This window comes from Medicago sativa, chromosome 6, assembly GCF_051527215.1.
Source record: "Medicago sativa cultivar Bolivia chromosome 6, Bolivia_mono, whole genome shotgun sequence".
In the NCBI taxonomy this organism is placed as follows: domain Eukaryota; kingdom Viridiplantae; phylum Streptophyta; class Magnoliopsida; order Fabales; family Fabaceae; genus Medicago; species Medicago sativa.
The window spans coordinates 34,438,160-34,458,196 of NC_140754.1; the positions used below are offsets into that span (position 1 = coordinate 34,438,160).

Sequence of the window (20,037 nt, forward strand, 5' to 3'; positions counted from 1 at the left end):
AAATTCGAAAATTTCAACCAAAATAATGCAAAGAATTAGGATAATCATCACTTACTTGATGTTGTGGACGAAATTTGCTTTGAATGGCGCAAGATTGATGAAATTCAAATTTTGGGGTGCAATTTTCGTCTTTGGAAATGTTGGGAAATGAGGGTTCTATGTTGCTGTGTTGCTGATAACCAACTTAAGTAACGCTGCGCAACTTAAGTCACGCTGCGCAACTTAAGTTGCGTGACCGTTATAACTGGCGCATGTTAACTTGCGCGGCTAGAGTTAACATGCGTAAGGGTATTTAAGTAATTTACTTTGGGACTGAGCAAAACTGTTTGGGTAAAGAGCGGAATTCAAATGGGGGAAATTTGCATCAGAAATAAAGGATCAAGGGAAGAAAAGCAAAATATGGTTAGAGGTCTATGAAGAACCACAAATGGCAGCAGCAGCATATGATATGGCAGCTTTTCACCTCAAAAAAGGATCAAGGGAAGAAAAGCAAAATATGGTTAGAGGTCTATGAAGAACCACAAATGGCAGCAGCAGCATATGATATGGCAGCTTTTCACCTCAAAGGACGCTCCGCGAGGCTCAATTTTCCTGATATGATTGAGAAACTTCCAATGCCAGCAAGCTCCAAAGTAGATGATATTCGTGCGGCAGCTCAACAAGCGGCACTGCAGTTCAAGAGGAGATCAACATCTGAAGGGTGTCAATAGCAATAATGGCAGTGTGTTTTCTAAAACATTATGATAATAATGTTTTAGAGTTGAGCGAATGGGAAGAAATTTAGAATGAGTCATATCAATTGGCGCTTTTTGTAATGATTGAGTGAAGCGCCAAAGGGAAAAGAGTAACCACCGAGTAAGCATCAATAGAGTGAAAGCCGTTGTGGATGCTGTTTCTTAAAGGGAGTGACATATTATGAAACAAAACTCTCCCATAGAAACTTATTCATATACAGCTTTAGGAAAATGTACACTTCATGGCTATTGATGATTACCGAAAACAATTGATATAACTGTCGCTAATTTTGGCAATGCTATATTACCTGAAACAGGTTCTATGATTACTTACAACATTTAAGGTTTACATCTAAACAGATCTAAACACGAACTGCAAACCGGATTAAAAAAACCAAAAAACACACGAAATCTGTTCTATTTTAATCTTTTGATTGGATGATTTTCCATCTCAAAACTGATTCAAACCGAACTACAAAAAACCTAACTGTTTAGCGCAGAAGTATACTCCCTATTTAAGCCGAAAGAGATGCCAAGGATCGAAGACTATCAATGACAGAGTTGATCACAGTATGAGAACCACTTGTAGCATTAAATGAAAGGTGTTTGGGAGCTTCAGCTCTATCAAAATAAAATGCACCAGATACCAACTTCTCCTTTGGTTGTAGTGCCAACCAGATAACCGTGTCCGCGCCTTCTTCGCTTGTTCTAAGCTTCCCTGCAAGCCTGTAATTAATTAGGTCAGTACATAATCATTAGGATTTAGGACCACCCCTGGTAAGTGGGAGGTAGACCATCCCCACGAAAAGAATCTGACTTCAATTCTTGGAGTCGTGTATTTGGGAGGTAGACCATCCCCACGAAATAAAAGTCACATGCCCCGCTACGAAATCAAGGATTATAGACTCATAATGGACTCAAAGGGTCTATGTCGTGGGATACTTTAGGGCACATAATGAGTGCAATGCAAGAGTCGACACAACTTGATCGTTAGACGCTTTCTTCCCATGAATGGTTTTAATAATCAATAGTTTTTCTACGGATGATGTTAAGGACAAGCATTACTTACGATTTTGAGAAGCCTGGCAAACTTTTTGCAACACCAGGAGTGTCAGCCCAACCTGGATGCATCGAGTAAAATCCTATCCCTTTGTTCTTGTATGTTTCACCCCAATTTTCTGTTAGTGCAACCTGGCATTTCCAATATATCACAAAATTTGCATAAATAAACAAAATAAAATAAAAAAGAAATCACTGCAGTTATCTCTTCAAATTGTTGCCTAAGTCCTAACCTCTATTCAAGAAATAAGGATTGTCAAATATATGAATGCAACGATTTGATAAGCCTGCACAATTTAAACCCCTTCCTACATTTGTAACTCGGGGGAATCTTCGAGGCTATTTTTTCGTCTTTGCAAATCTCTATACAACCTCAATTAGTCTCCTAAGGCTTGGCTTGGTTTAACAGCTTAACAATGTTGTTCAGCAATTTCACACGACTCAAAGTGAGTCAGATTGCTCGATATTGTATCACTATTCAGTCACAGGTTATATATACTTGTTTGTGTATGTTGACAACATTGTCATTGACAACATTAGTCATTATGGTATCGCTAACAAAAAACATATTTGTCACCACTACAATGCGATTTTTTTGTTAATTGTTCAACAATACAAGAGAAGAAAAAAAGCTGTATTCTAACAGTCATCAATAGCTATGAAACACTGGCACGGACATTGACATCAGACTTGATACTTGACACGTCAACATAATTTGAGAAAACAGAATATTTGACTGTAACCATCTGTGTCAGTGTTGGATACTCGGATACTGGACACGCCTTGAATTTAAAATATCAGTACTAATTTGATCAACATAACTGACCTGAACACGCTTGTTTCGAGCATACTGTAAGGTCCCATTAAAGCTGCTCTCGGAATACTGGTACAGAAAACAGAATAAATTATACTGAAATCCTATAAATGATTGAGTTAGTTGAAATGTTCATAACACAGTTACCTGTAGATCTTTGGTCAAGGGAGTACTATACATTCCACCAGAAGAAACAGTAATGACACGTGCATCAGGGGAAGCTTTCTCCAGTAACGGTACCATCAATTCAGTCATGGCGTAAGTGCCTAATACATTGACAGCAAAGTTCAACTCAAACCTGAACAAGAATAGGTAAACTTAAGAGCAGTTTTGTCTGATAGTGGCTAAAGCATAGCAGGATTTGAACAAGTGTTATCGTTTCGGAAAGCACGATTTAGGCTAAAGCATAGCGGGATTTGAACAAGTGCTATTGTTTCGCGAAACACGATTTGGTATAAAGCGTTTTCAAATAGAAACTATAGAGGCAGTATAGCATAGCAGAAATTGAACAAACTATTTGTTGTGATATGCAATTGAGAACACTGATTATAAGACAGCAGCAGATCAATGACCACTACAGGTAGAATAGAGGAAAAACTAATTTCTACAATAAACAAAAAAGACTCACCCTTCTGATGTAGTAACTCGATTTTGCTCAAGCAAGCCAGCATTGTTAACCTTGATGCAATAAATTGTTCCATATTAGATTTTCAAGAGAATAAATTGACTAAAATCATCATATCAGCAGTTAAATTTGTCTTGCAAAAAATATATAATAGTTTTTATTTTGTTGAATAAAACAGTATCCAAAAGCAAGATACAAAAGTCCCGTGAGTTTCTTATTTAAAATTTATCAGCAATTTCAATCTTGCAGTGAAGTATTGTAGCTCCGACACTTCAGATTAAAAGCACGTTCGGTGTACTACACGTGTTAGTGTCCAAGACCAACACGTGTGGTTGTATTCGGTTATTTCATTTTTGGTGTCGACGTGTAAGTGGCAGTATTGCGCGTGTCCGCGTCTGTGTTAGTGTTTCATGTATTATATCATCTCGCAATATGATTAATAATTTACCAACACGTGCACTGGAACATTCTTTTCAGAAAACCTGGAAGCCAGTGACTTGATATCCTTGACAGATGACAGATCACAAATCTGCAAGAAAAATCAGCTAGTCATGAACAATCACAGTGCATTTACTATTACCAAATCAACAAAATTGTGAAAAGTGACAAAAAGTTTATGTTCAATACATGAAATTTAAAAAGTCTAATATGCTTTTGGTAGTTACGGTCTTGTTTGGACGAATAGCTTAATTAATTGCTTGTAACATAAATGTATATTATTATATGTGCTTTTGTAACCTCTTTTTTATAACAAAAGATAAAATGAAGTCAAACTGTTTTGATGTAAGCTATTTGTTTTCATACATTATCCTAGAGAGCTTATGGAAATCGGCTGAAAACAATTTATGAATATGTTATAGTAAGTTATTTCCATATGTTCTGAAAACAGTTTCACAAGTGATTATGTCATCAGATAAGCTAAAGTAAGTAAATTCAAACAGGCCCTAAAAGAATTGGCGGCAATACCTCCAAATACACATTTTGATTGCCAGTTTTAGTCTGAATTTGGGAAAGAGCAACCTCTCCTCTCTCCTTATTACGACATACAAGATAGACATTTGCACCACTGGCGAAAATCACTAACCACAGATTAGCATATAATTACAAATACTGAAATAAAAATTCCAGAAACAAACATCGGAAGAAAGGTCAAAACCGCTGTGCAAGACCCTCAGCTGCCGCATAACCAATTCCAGAGTTTGCTCCTGTTACAATGCAATTCTTCCCTGGTATTTGTGTTTCTGTTTCCTCTGGTTTGAAATTCTTAGAATGCTCGCTGTGAAAGATAAAATTTTATACATAAGGAATTAACAGAAAACTACCACTTTTCTACATTCTTCTTTTCAATATACTGTATAGATTATAGACATAATAAGTAGCAGTTATCGCCATGAAACTAGGGTCAGTCACACACACCAATTCAATCTCGTAAGCTCCTCAACATTCAAAAATAAATGAAACAAAGACAATATTAGTTCAAAATGATTGTTTCAACACAGTAAATGTTGATACCGGAAAAACCAATCAAAATAAACAAACAAAATAAACTTGCTTTCACTCTGTTAAAATTAACAATCTTTAAATATTTCTTTAATTCTACAACTTCCCAGATTGATTGTTATTACTTCTAGAGTATAGAACTTCCTAGGCTAGTGCTTACTAATTAAGCATTCAATGCACTTATTGTAAAACCATTATAAATACAATGTGTGTGATCTCATTATAATTGACACAGAATTTACACAGCTTATATATATTTTAGACACTCAAAGAAAAGGGAATGAATTTTGGATTGGTTTTGCATAAGTCAGACCAATGTTGTGTTCTAAGATAAGCATCAAGAATTTGAGGAACCACTATAACTCAGTTCATATAATTCTTAGAATTTGGATTTCAGCTTAACTCGACCCCAAAAGCTAGATTGTGGGAGGGTTGTCCATGCATTCTTCGAATCCGATTCACCACCTCACACACATAGGACTGAATATCTGGAGCATGAGGTTTGGAAGTCCGACCCACATATTTTGGGGTTGGAAATCTGATTCACCACCTAACTACTTCACCATATTACTGGTTGTTCCGAAGTGGACTTTTGTGCTTGCCGAATCCCAATACCACATCCTTCAAACTTATATAAGTCTCATATCATCATCAATCAAGGTAGGTCTCTTTTTAAACCTCTCATCCACCTCAATCATTATACTGACTTGAGCGTTGGAGTGCATGGAAGTACACCCCCACCATTGGACATCATCGATGTCATGGATTCACAACCACACACAGAACCTTTCTTTCCTCAATCTACCAACATTGTAAGATCCTCTATATATTTATTGCATAATCTATGTTTGTTTTGAACACTAGTCAATGTGAAATCTCCAATAAACATCTTCATACCTACTATTGAACATCTGGAACATAAAGTTTGGAGGACCGAACATCTATGGGTGGCCAATTAACAGGTTGTCTAACAACAAATTAACGATACCGTCTTATAACTTGGATTTAAGCAAAAAATAACCCCAAAAGTTAGTCAATGAGAGTTATATCCAACTTATAGCAACTATTTTTGTCCTATCACATATCATTAGTCAACATATCTCCAATAACAATAATTATTATCATAATCATAATTCTAAGACCATGAACAATATAATATAGCAGCAGAACAATATAATAGAAAAAGATAACAAAATTTCATATTTGTACAACTATGATAAAGTCCCTTACTTAAATTGAATATTTAATTATGTTTTTAGTACTTACAATCATCTGAATTACCCACTATTTAATCACTACATGTCTGAAAGTGGGAATGTTGTGGAGACCGAGGGAACCCCGAGAGCAACACAGGTCAATGCTCCATAACCACAAGAGAGGGAGACGCAACATCTCAACCGAAAACTTTTAGACATTAAGTATATGGGTCACCACCCTTATATATCCAACACTAAACTCATTCATAGTGGATGTGGGACTAACCGGTCACACTTAAACCCAACAAAAAGCTAGATATAAATTTGTTTTTGTTCCCATAGCCATAGGTTCACTAATCCTATTCTAGGCCTGACATTAAATGTGGTCACCTCTCCTGGTCGAAATTCGAACATTGATTCATCAGGTTGTGGAGGTGTAGCCCCTTCAACTGAACCCAACTCCAGTTGGTAAAACAAATTTTATACAGATTAATAACACATTTAATCCTAAATTGATATTTGTGCTCTAAATTAATATGCTAAATTCATATTACACCTGACTTAAGAAATTCAATGATTTTGAACCTAACAACAATAACAATAATAATAATTTGTTAATATGACTATTATTATATATCTTTTAGGAACTAATAAACACTCTCTCCGGTCTTAATTATAAGAGACATTTCGGTCAATAAAAGAGACATGTCAGGTCAACAAAAGTTGATGTATGTGGTTTAAAATTTTGAACCAGGTACATCCATTTTGGTCGACCCAAATATCTCTTATAAATAAGACCGGAGAGGAGATAGTAAAATAGTTGATTAAAAATGGAAAAAGAAAAAAGAAATTACATACAGAAAAGCAGGTTTGGTGAAATTCATATAACCATAAACACCAAAAGCAGTTTGTCTCCATGTCTGTTCAAACACAAACAAACAATTTAACATTAAACAAACATGGTTAATGAAATGTGAAATTAAGGAAGAGAGAGAGAGAGAGAGAGAGAGAGAGAGAGAGAGACAAGAACCTTGATAAGAAACATTGTGAGAGATACAATGTTAAAGGAGAAGTGAAACTGAAGTTGTAACTGCAATGTTCCACTTCTTTTCATTTTATGTTCCGTTTTTTATGGTTGACGTGTGTGTGTTTGTATTGAACCGCAATTGTAAACTCACGTGCGTTGCAGGTGTGGAAATTGTATAGGCAACGTAGCATCTATTACCACCACTCCTCTTTTTTTTCTTTTTCTTTTCTGCCTTGCTTAATTTTCTACAAAATAAATTTAAATTCTCTCTCGTGAGCCGTCACCAAAAAAATCCTAGTTACTTCTTCCTTATTCATCAAAGATGAGTGATTTAGCGTCAACTTTTGACCTAAAATCATTTATCAAATTTGTTTTTCTCTTTCCCTTTTATTGAAATAAGTAATTTTCATATCTATTTTGTTTTTCTTTCATCATTTCGTCATTTTAGTGCGACATTATTTTGTTCGTCGTCTTTGTGTGGCGCTGTTTGCTTTTCTTGTTTCATTTAGGTATTTGTTCGGTTCAGATTGTCATATTAACTTCGATCCAATGCAGATCTAATCAATGAATTTGATATCGTCAACGTTGGAAATCCGAAGACATGTGTATTCAGGAGACTTGAATATAGTAATATGTGTAGGCTTTTGTATTTTGCTGTTTTATGTTATTAACATTGATGTTGTGAGTTTGTTCACAATTTCATCTTTTTTATTTTTGGTGAATTTGTATTGTATCGATGTAATCTATCAATTTGAATGAATGAATATCATTTATTTTTGTCAAAAAAATTAATTTTATCTCTCAAAAAAAATTAATTTTAAATTAATTTATATTTTGCTGTTTTATGCTATTAAGATTGATGTTGTGAGTTTAATCAATTTTATACAAACTTTAAAATATTAAAGAATTCTTATTTTTTTTTTTTGATCTGATAAGTCAATACACAATTGTAAAGATTAATTATTTGAGGTAAAGAAGTTGACTTCTCTCGATATGTATTTTAGGAAAAGTTTGTTAGAATGATGGGTGATTGATTGGTATATATTGTATCCATCCTTAGAACTTAAACTAGCTTTATTCAACAAAAAAAAGGGAAAGAGTTTGAATTAGGTTAAATTTATTTTTATCATGGTCGTAAGTATTTCTCTTAGATTTCTAGCACCCATTGGAAACTTCTCAATTGAACATTTGTAGCGCATGTGAGGATTCCCTCATTTGATGTCAATACAATACAGTGTTGTAGTTGTTCCAAAATCATCTCTGTCCTAATTGGTTAGTTTGAAATCTTTGCAGCAGTGTCTTTTATTTTTAAGGTTGAATTACACCATAAGTCCTTTAAGTTTGAGGTTTGTAACATATTGGTCCTTTAAGTTATTTTGATCACACATAAGTCCTTTAAGTTTGGGTTTTGTAACAAATTGGTCCTTTAAGACTTAAGTTATTTTGGTCACACATAAGTCCTTTAAGTTTGTAAATGTTTTCAATTTAGTCCTTTTGTCACATCATTGTTTTGGACAATAGAAGGACTAAATTGAAAACGTTTACAAACTTAAAGAATTTATGTGTGACCAAAAGAACTTAAAGGACCAATCTGTTACAAACCCCAAACTTAAAAGACATATGTGTGACCAAAATAATTTAAAGGACAAATATGTTACAAACCTCAAACTTACGGGACCCTCAGTGTAATTTAGCCTATTTTTAATTATAAAATATTATATATTTTAAATGTTTTAATTTTTAAAAATTGATATTGGTTTCATTTTTAAAGGGATCAGATGTGCAAAATTAATTTTGATATGTTTGGTTATTGTTGAATAGAATTGATTTTGTTTCCTAAACTGATTTTACTAAAAGCTAAAATTTGTAGCTTCTGATTTTAAAATTGATTTTCACACAAATTTACAATTACAATTATTTTTACATAAATATATTCAAACACAAATCACTTTTAATTATAATCAATTTTAACCAAAATCAACTCTATGAAAATTAGTTCTTCCACCACGCAGCCAAACACACCCTTCAAATAACAAAGATAAACAAACAAAATCTTTGTATTTAAAAATACAAACCAATAATGGAAAGTGGAAACATACATTTTTTCAATATATAATCACATATAGAGTCTTAATTAAATTTGTGACTCATACAAAAAGTGGTCATTTGTCGGCATCTTCTCTCTAAACAACATATCATATTCATTAAACAAAGAATCACTTATAAAATAAGTGCTTCTTCCATCATCAACATTATATCTTTGTCTCTTAACTTTTAGAGCTTCTGTAGCTTCATCAACAATATGGTCTTCAAAAGAATGCTTACCAGTTAGCTTCTGCACCACAGACTTAAAACTCATAGCATCAGTTTCCACATATTCTGTAGTTATAATCACAATCTTCACTGGCGTTTTAGAATTGCTGCAACCACCACTTGCCATATTCAAATATTTCACTCTAAATAAGCTAGAAAAGATTATTTGTTTTTTGAATCCCAAAAAGGGTTTTTTTGGAAGTTTTTTTCTTCTTCTTTGGGTATTGACGTATTGTGTTTATTATTATGCATGTTATGTGAATTATTATTTATATTTGAGTCCTTAGGTGACATAAGCTGACCGTTACTTTGTTATATGTGAAAATGAGAAAAATAAGGGAATGAGTCCAAATGAAAAGTAGGATGTGGTCAATCAAAGATGCTAACCTTCATCAATATTAGCCACAGAAAAATATTGTGTATTGTTACTTATGGTAATGTTAAATTGAATTTTTGTCTTTCACTAAGGCACGAAACAATTTATTTTTAGAGTATAAAAAAAATATAAAAATATCATTTATATTTTCCAATTTAAAAAATACATTCATGTCTCTCAAGTACAGTTTTGTCTTGTCCTATACCATTTTTTCTTGTTTTATAATGTTTTGTTCGGTATTTAATTTTTTTTTTTTTAACAAACAAAAATGAGATATATTACCACAAGTGAAAAGGTCTACTCTCTAGCACAAGGTGTGCAAAGAAGAGCAGAACAAAATACAGCAAAGTATCTTGAATAATTACAAAAGAGACAGTCAATCAATGCCCAAACAGACAGGAGGTTGCTGCCACCACATATAGTAACCAAAAAGAAAACAAACATTATTATCTTTCAACCACTGTAAAGAAGTAATTTTGACTTTTTCCATAAGCTGCATAATTGATTTAGCATTATTAGAGAACATCCTGTGATTTCCTTTCATTCCATTTCACCCAAACACTATAAAACCAAATAAGTTGCAAAAACGATCGACGGGGTTTAAAGCCTCCCGAAGGATAAGCAAACTAATAAAATGATCCAATATATGTTGGGGATCCACTGAATGCACACCAATCCAAGTTTTGAAATGTTGTCATAGCACACCGAAAGTAGGACAATGAATTAAGAGATGATCTGCTGATTCATTAGAACCACATCCGGACACACACAATTGAGAGTCAAACGAGATGATAAAGCGACACACCAAATTATCCTTTGTAAGCCATTTGTTGTGAAGAAGATGTCACACACAAATTGAAACCTTCAGAGGAACCTTTGTATGCCAAACTGCGTAAGCTACTGCATCGGGGCTATGCATCTCCTGCATCATGAGCATTTGATACACACCACGAGCATTTTAGCTTATAAAAACAGGTCTCTCTTTCTTCAAATTTCAGCTTCATTTATTGCCTGTGGGTCACAATTGACTTGATTAGTTATTAGTAGCTGTCCCTTTTTGTATTATGGGAACATTTCGTTGTTATATAGACATGACTTAGCACATAAGTTATTTGTTGTGTAGTACGACGTGGTTTTATTTTATTTTATAAGTTTTAGAAGTAATGAAAATTGAAAAAATTGAGAAATGAACAAAATATATCACTTAAGTAAAGGGGTATTGACTTTTGAATGTACTTTGAACCCAATCTCAACTTCAACCTATTCCTTTATATACAACTATGAAAAATATTCAAATTTCAAAATACCTATTGAAGTATACCATTCAAATTAAGGTTACCCAATCAATATGCAAATGGGAAAGAGACATTATTCTATTTTTATGATCAAATAGACATTATTCTAGAACGAGTTATGCTATTTCTAGAAGAAAATTATCACAAGCTCTTCGCAAATTGTAATTTGGATTGTTGGATCTTTCCATTGATGAAATACATGGCGTGTTAGAAAGTAAAGAGGTGGAGTAGAGATTAGTAAATTGTAAGCATTGTGATGATGTCGTCATAAAAGTTTTCGCTAGAAGTACTTAAAAAATGCGTCTAGATTGTGAGGTTTTTTATACTATTTTTCAAAAGATTATGCTAACAAGTGTCCTTAAGACATTTGAAGTTTTTTTTTTTGCGAACTACTAAACTAAGAAAACATAAGTTAAATGAATAGCAGGTAAACAAAGGTAAAATGATAGTTTGATTAATTGCATGTGTAGAATGAGATTTATAAAGCGGTATTTTTAGACAATGTGACAAAGCATATAATTCTATTGGCCTTATGAATGTGGCATATAATTGCTACAACCACCACTCTCCATATTCAAATATTTCACTTTTGAGGTAGATTTTTTTTTTTGAAAAGACTTTTGAGGTAGTTAAAACTAGAAAATATGATTTTTTGAATCCCAAAAAGGACTTTTTTGGATGAGAAATGATATTTTGACAACCACTTTTGACAATTTTTGGACAACTTTCTCTCTCATAATCACATGATGTTGTTATTTTCTCTCTCCATTGATTTTGACCAATAAGAAGTGAGAAAAATAAGGTTATCAACAAAGTTGTCATCAAATAAATATCAAAATATCATTCATCTTTTTGGATTTTATTTTTTTCTTCTATGGATTTGAAATTTGATATGGTGTGAAGTGGGGTCGAGTTGACAATTGAGAAAGGTAAGAGTGCTTGGATGACATAAGCTGACCATTGCTTTGTTATATGTGAAATTAAAGGAATGAAAAGTAGGCTGTGGTCAGTCAAATATGCTAACATGAATACTGGCCACGTAAAATCCTTGTATTGTTTTTTTTAAGGAAAAAAAATCTTGTAATGTCAAATATGCTAACATGAATACTGGCCACGTAAAATCCTTGTATTGTTTTTTTTAAGGAAAAAAAATCTTGTAATGTTGCTATTTATGGTAACGTGAAATTGAGAACTATCACTTTGACCTTCAAAATTATATGGAACAAACAATTTTATTTTTTTAAATAATAGTTATGAATTATAAATTCTTTTTTTTAAGGAATTATAAATTCATATAAATTGTCAACTAATTTATTTCTTTTATCATATTTTTTTATAAATATATCATATGAATGAATAATTCATCTTCTTTAGTAAATGACTAATCTCTCTCTTGGAGAATTTTGTTGAATGCATGCCAAAACTAAAACTTTTAAACTCGATTATTAGACCTAAATAATTGTATTGATTAAATTACAATTTTTTTTAACAAACCAAAATGAATTATATTAATAAAACGAAAGCAATCCCTTCAGCACAAGGCGTGTCAAACAGACTACTAAAAGTACAATCAGTCCAATGAGGAACAACAAAACAGAGCTAGCCGATAACCAAACACATTAGGGATTCGACCACCATAACTGAGTATCAAAAACAAAAGCAACCTGCTTAATTTTCAGCCACCACAAAGAATAATATTTTACTTTTTTAAGTAGCTGGTAATTACTAACTAGTGCATTCCAGATTTTTAAACAACCTATTATTTCTTTCAATCCACTAGATCCAAGAGTACAAAAGCCATATGAGCCGTCGAAAATTACGCCGTGCTTTCAGACCACTTGTATAATAAATTAGAAATCTAAATCACACATTGTGTTGTTACCCTTATTTTTAGCTTCTACTATCTACATAACTCTAACTAATTCTAGTTAGAAATATAACTCTAGTTCATGGTTAGTTAACAAAGTGATAGTTAGTTGACTAATTTCCTGCATAAGTAACAGTCTAATCTTGCTTACAATCACAATTTACGCCAGGTGTGTTCATCTCTCCCAATGGGGTTTTCTTTCTATGCAATAGTTAAAGATCGAAATTCTGACTATTTGTTTAAAGTGCTTGAATCCTTAACCATTTGCTTAAGGGGCATATTGTACTATATATGTTATTGGCATGGAATTTACATCAATTGTGTTGATAACTAATCTTTTTTATATAAGCAAAAATGAGTCAACATAACTTGATGTATTTGGTATAAATTTTGAATCAAATACATTAACTTTTGTTGACCAATTTTTACTTATATTTTGGAATTTGATATAAATTTTGAATCAAATACATTAACTTTTGTTGCCAATTTTTGCTTATATATATTTTGGAACGGAGGGAGTAGATAGTTCCGCCCTTATACTCACATGTATTTTTATTCTCTCTCCATCTTCTTTTCTTTATTGTTTTTTTTAATAAAAAGAGGCGAAAGTGATTTCACAAAAGTTGTTTAAATTTATTTGTACAAATATTATTTCTCTCTCGTTAAACATAGGCTCAAATGCATATAGAGTCACTCAAGTTCAATTAACTCATTCAAGATCCTTTGATTCCACTAATTAAGCATTCATTTTGGTTGGTTTCACACACTTCCCAGTTAACCAAAAATCACCAAAAACACAACAATAAACAAAACAACATCTTAATGTTAAAAAATATATAGAAGTTTTTTTTTGAAGAAGCAATGTTAAAAAATATATACAAACAAGAATGGAAACATAACATTTTTTTAATAAAATTATCAAGATGCTATATATTAATTAAATTTGTGACCCAAACAAAAAGTGGTCATTTGGCATCATATATTCTCTAAGGAACATATCATACTCATTAAACAAAGAATCACTTATAAAAAAAGTGCTTCTTCCATCATCAACATTTTCACTAGCAGGCACATGATCAAACCCACTTAAGTCATGCTTTTCCCTCTTAGCTTTTCTACCATCTCTAGCTTCATCATCAACACTACGGTCAGAAGAATGCTTACCAGTTAGCTTCTGCACCACAGACTTAAAACTCATAGCATCAGTTTCAACATATTCTGTAGTGACAATCACAATCTTCACTGGCTTTTTAGTATTGCTGCAACCACCACTTGCCATATTCAAGTATTTCACTTTTCAGAAAAGGGGTTTTTTTGAGTTTTTTTGTTTGCTACTTTTTCTTTTGTAAGGGTTTTGACGTATATTGTGTTTATTTGAATGTGTTGTGAAGTGAACTATATATTTATATTATTGATGTGGTGTGCTGTGGGGTTGAGTTGACCGATTGAGAAAGGGTAAAGTCCTTAGGTGATATAAGCTGACCGTTACTTTGTTATATGTGAATATGTGAAATTAAGGGAATGATTCTCACCAAATCTATGAAAAGTAGGATGTGGTCAATTGAAGATGCTAAACGTTACTCTTCATGCATGTGTGGTGGCCACAGAAGGTTCTTGTGTTGTGTAGCGTTATTATATTCAGAAATTCAATAAACATAGATATATGAATGGAAAAATAAATAAATGATGTGCTAATATTTTAAAATGACAGGGTAATGGCAGTATGACTCTGTAAATACTTTCTGGTGGTTTGACCTTTGCACACCTTGTGCAGGTTGAATCACTATGGTTATATTGAAATCTCATTTTGATTTGTTCAAAAAAAAAAAATTTTAAAATGACAGTTATTTTTTTGGTGTTAACCATCTGGGTCTCAGAGAAAAGAAGATAGGGTGTTTGATTCGGAGGTAAGTAAAATCTGTCCAAAAAAATATTCCATTTTTTTTAAGATAGAAAAAAAATGCAAATGTTACATTTATCGTTAGACGGAGAGAATATAGGAAAGAGATGAATATATTTGTCTCTAAATATATGACTACATGATAAGAAATAATATAGTCGGTTGTAATATTAAATTTATTAACAATTTGCATAGTTTTACAAGTTCAAATTATGATATTTGATCAATTAGATTTTTGCTCATCAAACATGAGAGAATATGTGGTTATTATTTGTAAGCAAGGGTGCATCTGTACGTATGTTATGGATAGGGTATCATTGAGACATTGACTACCCCAAAAATTAGTTTTTAATTTGTATGAGTAAGTATGTTTTTCATTTGGCTATCTAAATAAAATATATTTATCTATTTAAATAAATTTAATTTAAAAGATTCAAACAATAACTTAGGTGTTAATATAATCCATTTTTGTTTGTTCAAAAAACTAATTTGTTTTTTTTTTTTTGGCAAAACTAATTTGTTGTTTGCTGATTTTTTTTTTCGTTTTTAACAACGTTAAATTTGTGTTGTTCTGAATGAATTCTTTATTTGATTGAATTTGTTTTTCAATAAAACAAACGTTAATACAGTCAGAGTAATTTATATCAGAACATACTTCTAGAATCTGGACATATGTCATATATGATTGAGTAATCATAGGCATAGACCGGAGTCACAAAAGTTCAGAAATTCTGAATAAAAAAAACAGTTCAGAAATTTTGTCAAACTCTTATTTTTCTATTATTTCTGGAAAAAGAAAAAATCTCTCTCTTCAGATTAGTCTATTTCATATTGTAACCAAAAAAAAAATTGGTCTATTTCATACTGGTTAGATTTTACTTACGGTCCACAAATTGCAGCTTCATTCATTGCCTGTGGGTAACACAATTGAATTAGTTAGCTGTCCATTTTTTTTTTATCATTGGAACATTTCATTGTTCATTTTATTTATTAGATAGACACATCTTTGACTTAGCACCAAAGTTATCTGTTCTGTAGTGACTTATGACGTTGTTTTAATTAAATTGACAATGACATTACCTTTTATTTTAATGAAAGATGAGTAAAATTATTCATATATGTTGAGTTTGCACAAATAAAAAAACATTAATTTATTTTTCACTATTTATATTATAGATATGACTCTAATAATGAAAAACAAATGAATGGTTTTAATTGGTATCCACTTATAATCGTAGATAACTCTAGCCATCTTAGGTTGATGGGTAGAGTACAATAGTTTATGATAACGAGCTTTAGACTTGTGTTAGCTTATAAATAGAGTTCACCATCATTGTAACTCATTCAATTAAAATAGTAGCAATCTTCCTTCATTATGCTGTTTAATATTGTTGTCAAAATCCTGACTTAAATCATAAAATTCAGGATTTTGCGACTTTTTTCACCTTCAACGACTCAAATCCATAACAGAATCTCAAACTAGACAAAATCCATCGATTTTGATTGCGATTTTACGATTTCTTATAAACTAAGTCATTTATGACTATATACCGTTTATAACATATATTTAGTATTAATTTTTTTGGGTAAAATCCATCGATTTTGATTGCGATTTTACAATTTTCTATATCGATTCTACAAAAGTTCTGATTTTGATTGCGATTTTACGAGTCCGAATTTTGCTATTCCTTTTCGACCTAAAGTAAAGTTCCGATTTTGACAATATTACTCTCTATAGTTTCCCTCCACAAATTCTTAGTCAGCACCCATAAACATTTCAGATTACTAAGACAAAGTAATCAAGAAGAAAAAATGTGAGTTTAAAAAATTCAAACAATTCTTAAAGCAATTGGCAAAACAAAACACTAAATGAGGAACATAACACAAGGTATGGATTAGAAATCCATACATAACTTATCCAGCACTATATCACTTAAATTGAAAAATGTTATCAATTCCAATAAGTCAATAAAATAACCATATTATATTGTGTTAATATTAAATTATATGGACAAAATGTACTATAGTGTAAATGTTAAATTTATTTACTTACAAACATTATGCTCATGTATAAGGACACTTTAAGCACCTATTAAAAAACCAACATGTAGCAGTAGCAACTATTGGACTTTCATTAATGTGAATTATTTGAACTTTGATCTTCATTTTTGTTGCTATTTGTGTGATTCTCATTAGATGAATTTGACAAGTATGAATTCTCCATGATTTTGCTTTGAGTTTTCTTTCCACTTGATGACCCTTTCTCATAGGTGTTGAGTGCAAGTTGGCCAGAATAAAGCAACAAACCAAAAGAGTTTATTCCATACACAAATGTAGCTAGGTAGCATAAACCATTTATTACCGTTCTGTAGTGGGATAAATATCAATTATTATTACATGTACTTTTATCATAAAAAATGAAAACATTAAGGACTTATTTGAGATAAGTTTAGGGAAGGTACCTTATAGTGATTGTTATCTGGCGAACCTGAGAAAGCATAAGACATTCATGTGTTAAATTCAAAATTATGCTTCTTAATCAATTCTACCATTAAGATGAAAGAATATTATTATTTTTTATTTTTTTACTACAAGATGAAAGAATTTAATAATTATATGTTACAACACTTTATAAAAGTTTTACAAAGTTATATTTTAAAAGTAATAACAACGGACAAACCTTATGTGCATTTTCTTAAGTGCTTTTGGTATGATTCTTAACTTAAAATACACTTCATTTGTATAGAACAAAGTTGGCTTAATTGCACTTTTGGCCCCCTATCTTTCCAAAACTTGCGGTTACAGCCCCTAACTAATTTAAATACAAAACAGCCCCCTAAGTATTGAATCTTTGGCAGTTTTGGCCCCCAACGCTGACGTGACACCCTAAATGAGGTGCCACGTGTCATTTTTTTAATTTTTTTTTGGCCTTGGGGGGCCAAAACTGCCAAAGATTCAATACTTAGGGGGCTGTTTTGTATTTAAATTAGTTAGGGGGCTGTAACCGCAAGTTTTGGAAAGATAGACGGTCAAAAGTGCAATTAAGTTTTAGAAAATTATGTGTTCTAGATTGGCCTAAGACCCAAAACTCCCTATATGCTAAGCCCGAACACAACAGACTTATCACAAACCCAACCGTGTCAAACTTTTGCTTCCGAATATAAATGCACTACAATGATCACTGATTTCGTCATTGATACCCACGGTTTGTAACCGGCCCTCGGCGACTACTCCAACAACTCTATCCTTAGTTGTATAAATAGGTCCTAGGACCACAACACAAAGGTACACAACTTCTGACCATTCAATACATTCTCATACTAACTTAAGCGTCAGAGTGTTTGCTGGTATTCCCAACTCGCATCTTGATGGAATGTTGATTGAGGCAGGCCCACATCAATGATCACCCCATGTCATTATGGATTAAAGGGAATCATAGGGAGTTAAGTTAAAACCTATGGAGACATATCAAAGAAAATGCACCTAATTTTTCTCCCTAGAGATAAAATAAACACATTTTCCAATGAAATGACATTAAAAGTGTCAACAAAGGGTTATGGACTTATGGTCCTCATATGAACATAAACAATGGTAGATATTATGATCATTTTTAACTATTCATTCATAAAAAAGGACACAAGAAAAGATATGATATACAAACCGAGAAATTATCTGAAATTGTTTGGCGATATAGAGATGCTTCTATAGTTGTTGTGAACTTATAGAGAATAACAGCAATAACACCAGCCATAACTGCTCCTAACAATGCTTTATCTGGTGAAGGTGGATTCTTAGATTTCTTTTTAGTTGATCCCATAAGTCCTTTTGTGCTATTCAATGATGACTTCTTCACTCCAGAAGACCTATATTTCTAAAATCACCAATCCATTTCATCAAAGAATATTATGTGGACTCAATTGAAAATGCAAGGCTGTGTACCTTTGTATATCATCTAAAGAGGATAACTTATTCAAAGAATATGTATGTGGTCTATAATAAAAATCATATACATCATTAAATAAACGAATCTAAAATACAAAGTTTTGTTTATAATAGTGACCTGAGGATGTACAAAATTAATTACTTTTCAATTGTATCATCTAATTAATATTATTTGCACCACTTTCAGTAAAATATCTACCAATTTTTTTTTTTGGTAAAGGTGAACGAATACATCAATACATGATCAAGGGCATGAAAGTTTAAAAATGCTGGGATCCACATAAATTTACCAAATAAGAGAGCATGTGTTGAAAAGAGAGTATAAAGTGAATATTGCTAGTAATATTTAGGTTTAATTGCAATTTTAGTCCTCATATTTTCATCATTTTGAAGATTTAGTCATCCTATTATAAATTATCTTATTTTTGAACTAAAAAATTGATGATTTAATATTTTTTAAATGACGCAATATATGATATGATGATAGGTAAATATCAACATTGGTGAAATCGTAAGGAAACCCCCTTAAAAATTTATTCAAAACATGCATATCATCCTATTTGATGGCTGGATTAAAATTTACAAATTTTAAAATATAGGATGATCAATTCCATAAAATGGTGAAAATATGTGGACCAGAACTACAATTAAATCTAACATTTATATGAACCAATTTCTTTGTAGAAGGGTTGCTAACGCCTAACAAAAGAACCTCAATAAAATTTTCCAATAAAAAGAGAAAAAATTTAAAAATTGTTAAAGCGAGTGTTTCCAGAAATTCTTAGTAACTAGACATGAATTGCTTCAAGAAAAAAGCAGAGTATATACCAATTGTTTTGCTCTTTTGATCCTGCGCTGGATAGTGGGAAAGAACAATACAGCAATAGCTACGGAGAGGACAACACTGATAGTTACTTGGTTTGAAGAAGAGTCATCTATAGCATCAAAAATGGGGCTTAACTCCACTTTTGCAGTGGTTAGTTTATTTAGCAACGGTAAAAATACTTCTTGAGAAGGATTAATGGCTGAAACAGTATGAGGATTAATTGTGGATTTGTGGAAATTATTATAATGGAGAAGTGGAGATAATGAAGAAAAATGGTGTGTGGTGATTGAAATAGGGAGGTTTGTGAAGAGAAATTGGTGATTGTGGTGTAAGTGAGAGTGCAACATTTGGATGAGTTAATTAAAGATACAACAAGTGAAGGGAATGTTGGAGTGATATTAAGATTTTTGTTCCTAAACTTAAAAGTAATCAATGAATGAGTAAGTTTATGTGTCTTTTTCTTTGTTTTGTTTTACCTTGGATATTTTTCGAATGGAATGAAAAATCGGAACATGTAAAATATCTCAAGTCTTTTTCTTGTGTTTATGATTGTTGGTGTGTAG

The 20,037-nt window shown here is 31.9% G+C and overlaps 4 protein-coding genes across 5 annotated transcripts; all 4 read right to left on the reverse strand.

Moving 5' to 3' along the window:
• Positions 1–990: 990 nt before the first annotated feature.
• Positions 991–7,061, reverse strand: LOC146914730 (NAD(P)-binding Rossmann-fold superfamily protein). The gene is made up of 10 exons (XM_085717485.1): positions 6,959–7,061; positions 6,787–6,848; positions 4,389–4,508; positions 4,199–4,298; positions 3,681–3,761; positions 3,236–3,285; positions 2,755–2,905; positions 2,620–2,676; positions 1,804–1,925; positions 991–1,460 (listed from the first exon to the last, which is right to left on the reverse strand). Exons 1-10 carry the CDS (start codon positions 7,040–7,042, stop codon positions 1,250–1,252), a joined length of 1,038 nt encoding a protein of 345 aa, XP_085573611.1. The 5' UTR covers positions 7,043–7,061; the 3' UTR covers positions 991–1,249.
• Positions 7,062–8,995: 1,934 nt separating this feature from the next.
• On the reverse strand, positions 8,996–9,492 carry LOC146914731 (uncharacterized). The gene has a single exon (XM_085716162.1). The coding sequence runs from the start codon at positions 9,393–9,395 to the stop codon at positions 9,090–9,092; it is 306 nt and encodes a 101-aa protein (XP_085572288.1). The 5' UTR covers positions 9,396–9,492; the 3' UTR covers positions 8,996–9,089.
• A 4,215-nt stretch (positions 9,493–13,707) lies between these two features.
• On the reverse strand, positions 13,708–14,164 carry LOC146914732 (uncharacterized). Its single transcript, XM_085716163.1, has one exon. The coding sequence runs from the start codon at positions 14,083–14,085 to the stop codon at positions 13,744–13,746; it is 342 nt and encodes a 113-aa protein (XP_085572289.1). The 5' UTR covers positions 14,086–14,164; the 3' UTR covers positions 13,708–13,743.
• A 2,507-nt stretch (positions 14,165–16,671) lies between these two features.
• Positions 16,672–19,953, reverse strand: LOC146914733 (uncharacterized). Of its 2 annotated transcripts, none has more exons than XM_085717486.1 (4): positions 19,477–19,953; positions 18,368–18,577; positions 17,169–17,194; positions 16,672–17,072 (listed from the first exon to the last, which is right to left on the reverse strand). In XM_085717486.1, exons 1-4 carry the CDS (start codon positions 19,819–19,821, stop codon positions 16,841–16,843), a joined length of 813 nt encoding a protein of 270 aa, XP_085573612.1. In that variant the 5' UTR covers positions 19,822–19,953; the 3' UTR covers positions 16,672–16,840. The 2 variants fall into 2 exon arrangements, with proteins under 2 accessions (XP_085573612.1, XP_085573613.1); XM_085717487.1 differs by having other exon boundaries at positions 18,368–18,569; positions 19,477–19,839.
• Between the last annotated feature and the right edge of the window lie 84 nt (positions 19,954–20,037).

What these genes read in the sequence shown, in the direction of transcription:
- LOC146914733 (XM_085717486.1), bottom strand. Translation starts at nt 19,821, where the DNA reads ATGTTGCACTCTCACTTACACCACAATCACCAATTTCTCTTCACAAAC. An exon ending in CAATTTCAGATAATTTCTCG is followed by an intron (nt 17,195 to 18,367) that starts GTTTGTATATCA and finishes ATGCTTTCTCAG; the next exon opens with GTTCGCCAGATAACAATCAC. An exon ending in CAGATAACAATCACTATAAG is followed by an intron (nt 17,073 to 17,168) that starts GTACCTTCCCTA and finishes ATCCCACTACAG; the next exon opens with AACGGTAATAAATGGTTTAT.
- LOC146914732 (XM_085716163.1), bottom strand. Translation starts at nt 14,085, where the DNA reads ATGGCAAGTGGTGGTTGCAGCAATACTAAAAAGCCAGTGAAGATTGTG.
- LOC146914730 (XM_085717485.1), bottom strand. Translation starts at nt 7,042, where the DNA reads ATGAAAAGAAGTGGAACATTGCAGTTACAACTTCAGTTTCACTTCTCC. An exon ending in CCTTGACCAAAGATCTACAG is followed by an intron (nt 2,677 to 2,754) that starts GTAACTGTGTTA and finishes TTTCTGTACCAG; the next exon opens with TATTCCGAGAGCAGCTTTAA. An exon ending in CTCGAAACAAGCGTGTTCAG is followed by an intron (nt 1,926 to 2,619) that starts GTCAGTTATGTT and finishes TGGAAATGCCAG; the next exon opens with GTTGCACTAACAGAAAATTG.
- LOC146914731 (XM_085716162.1), bottom strand. Translation starts at nt 9,395, where the DNA reads ATGGCAAGTGGTGGTTGCAGCAATTCTAAAACGCCAGTGAAGATTGTG.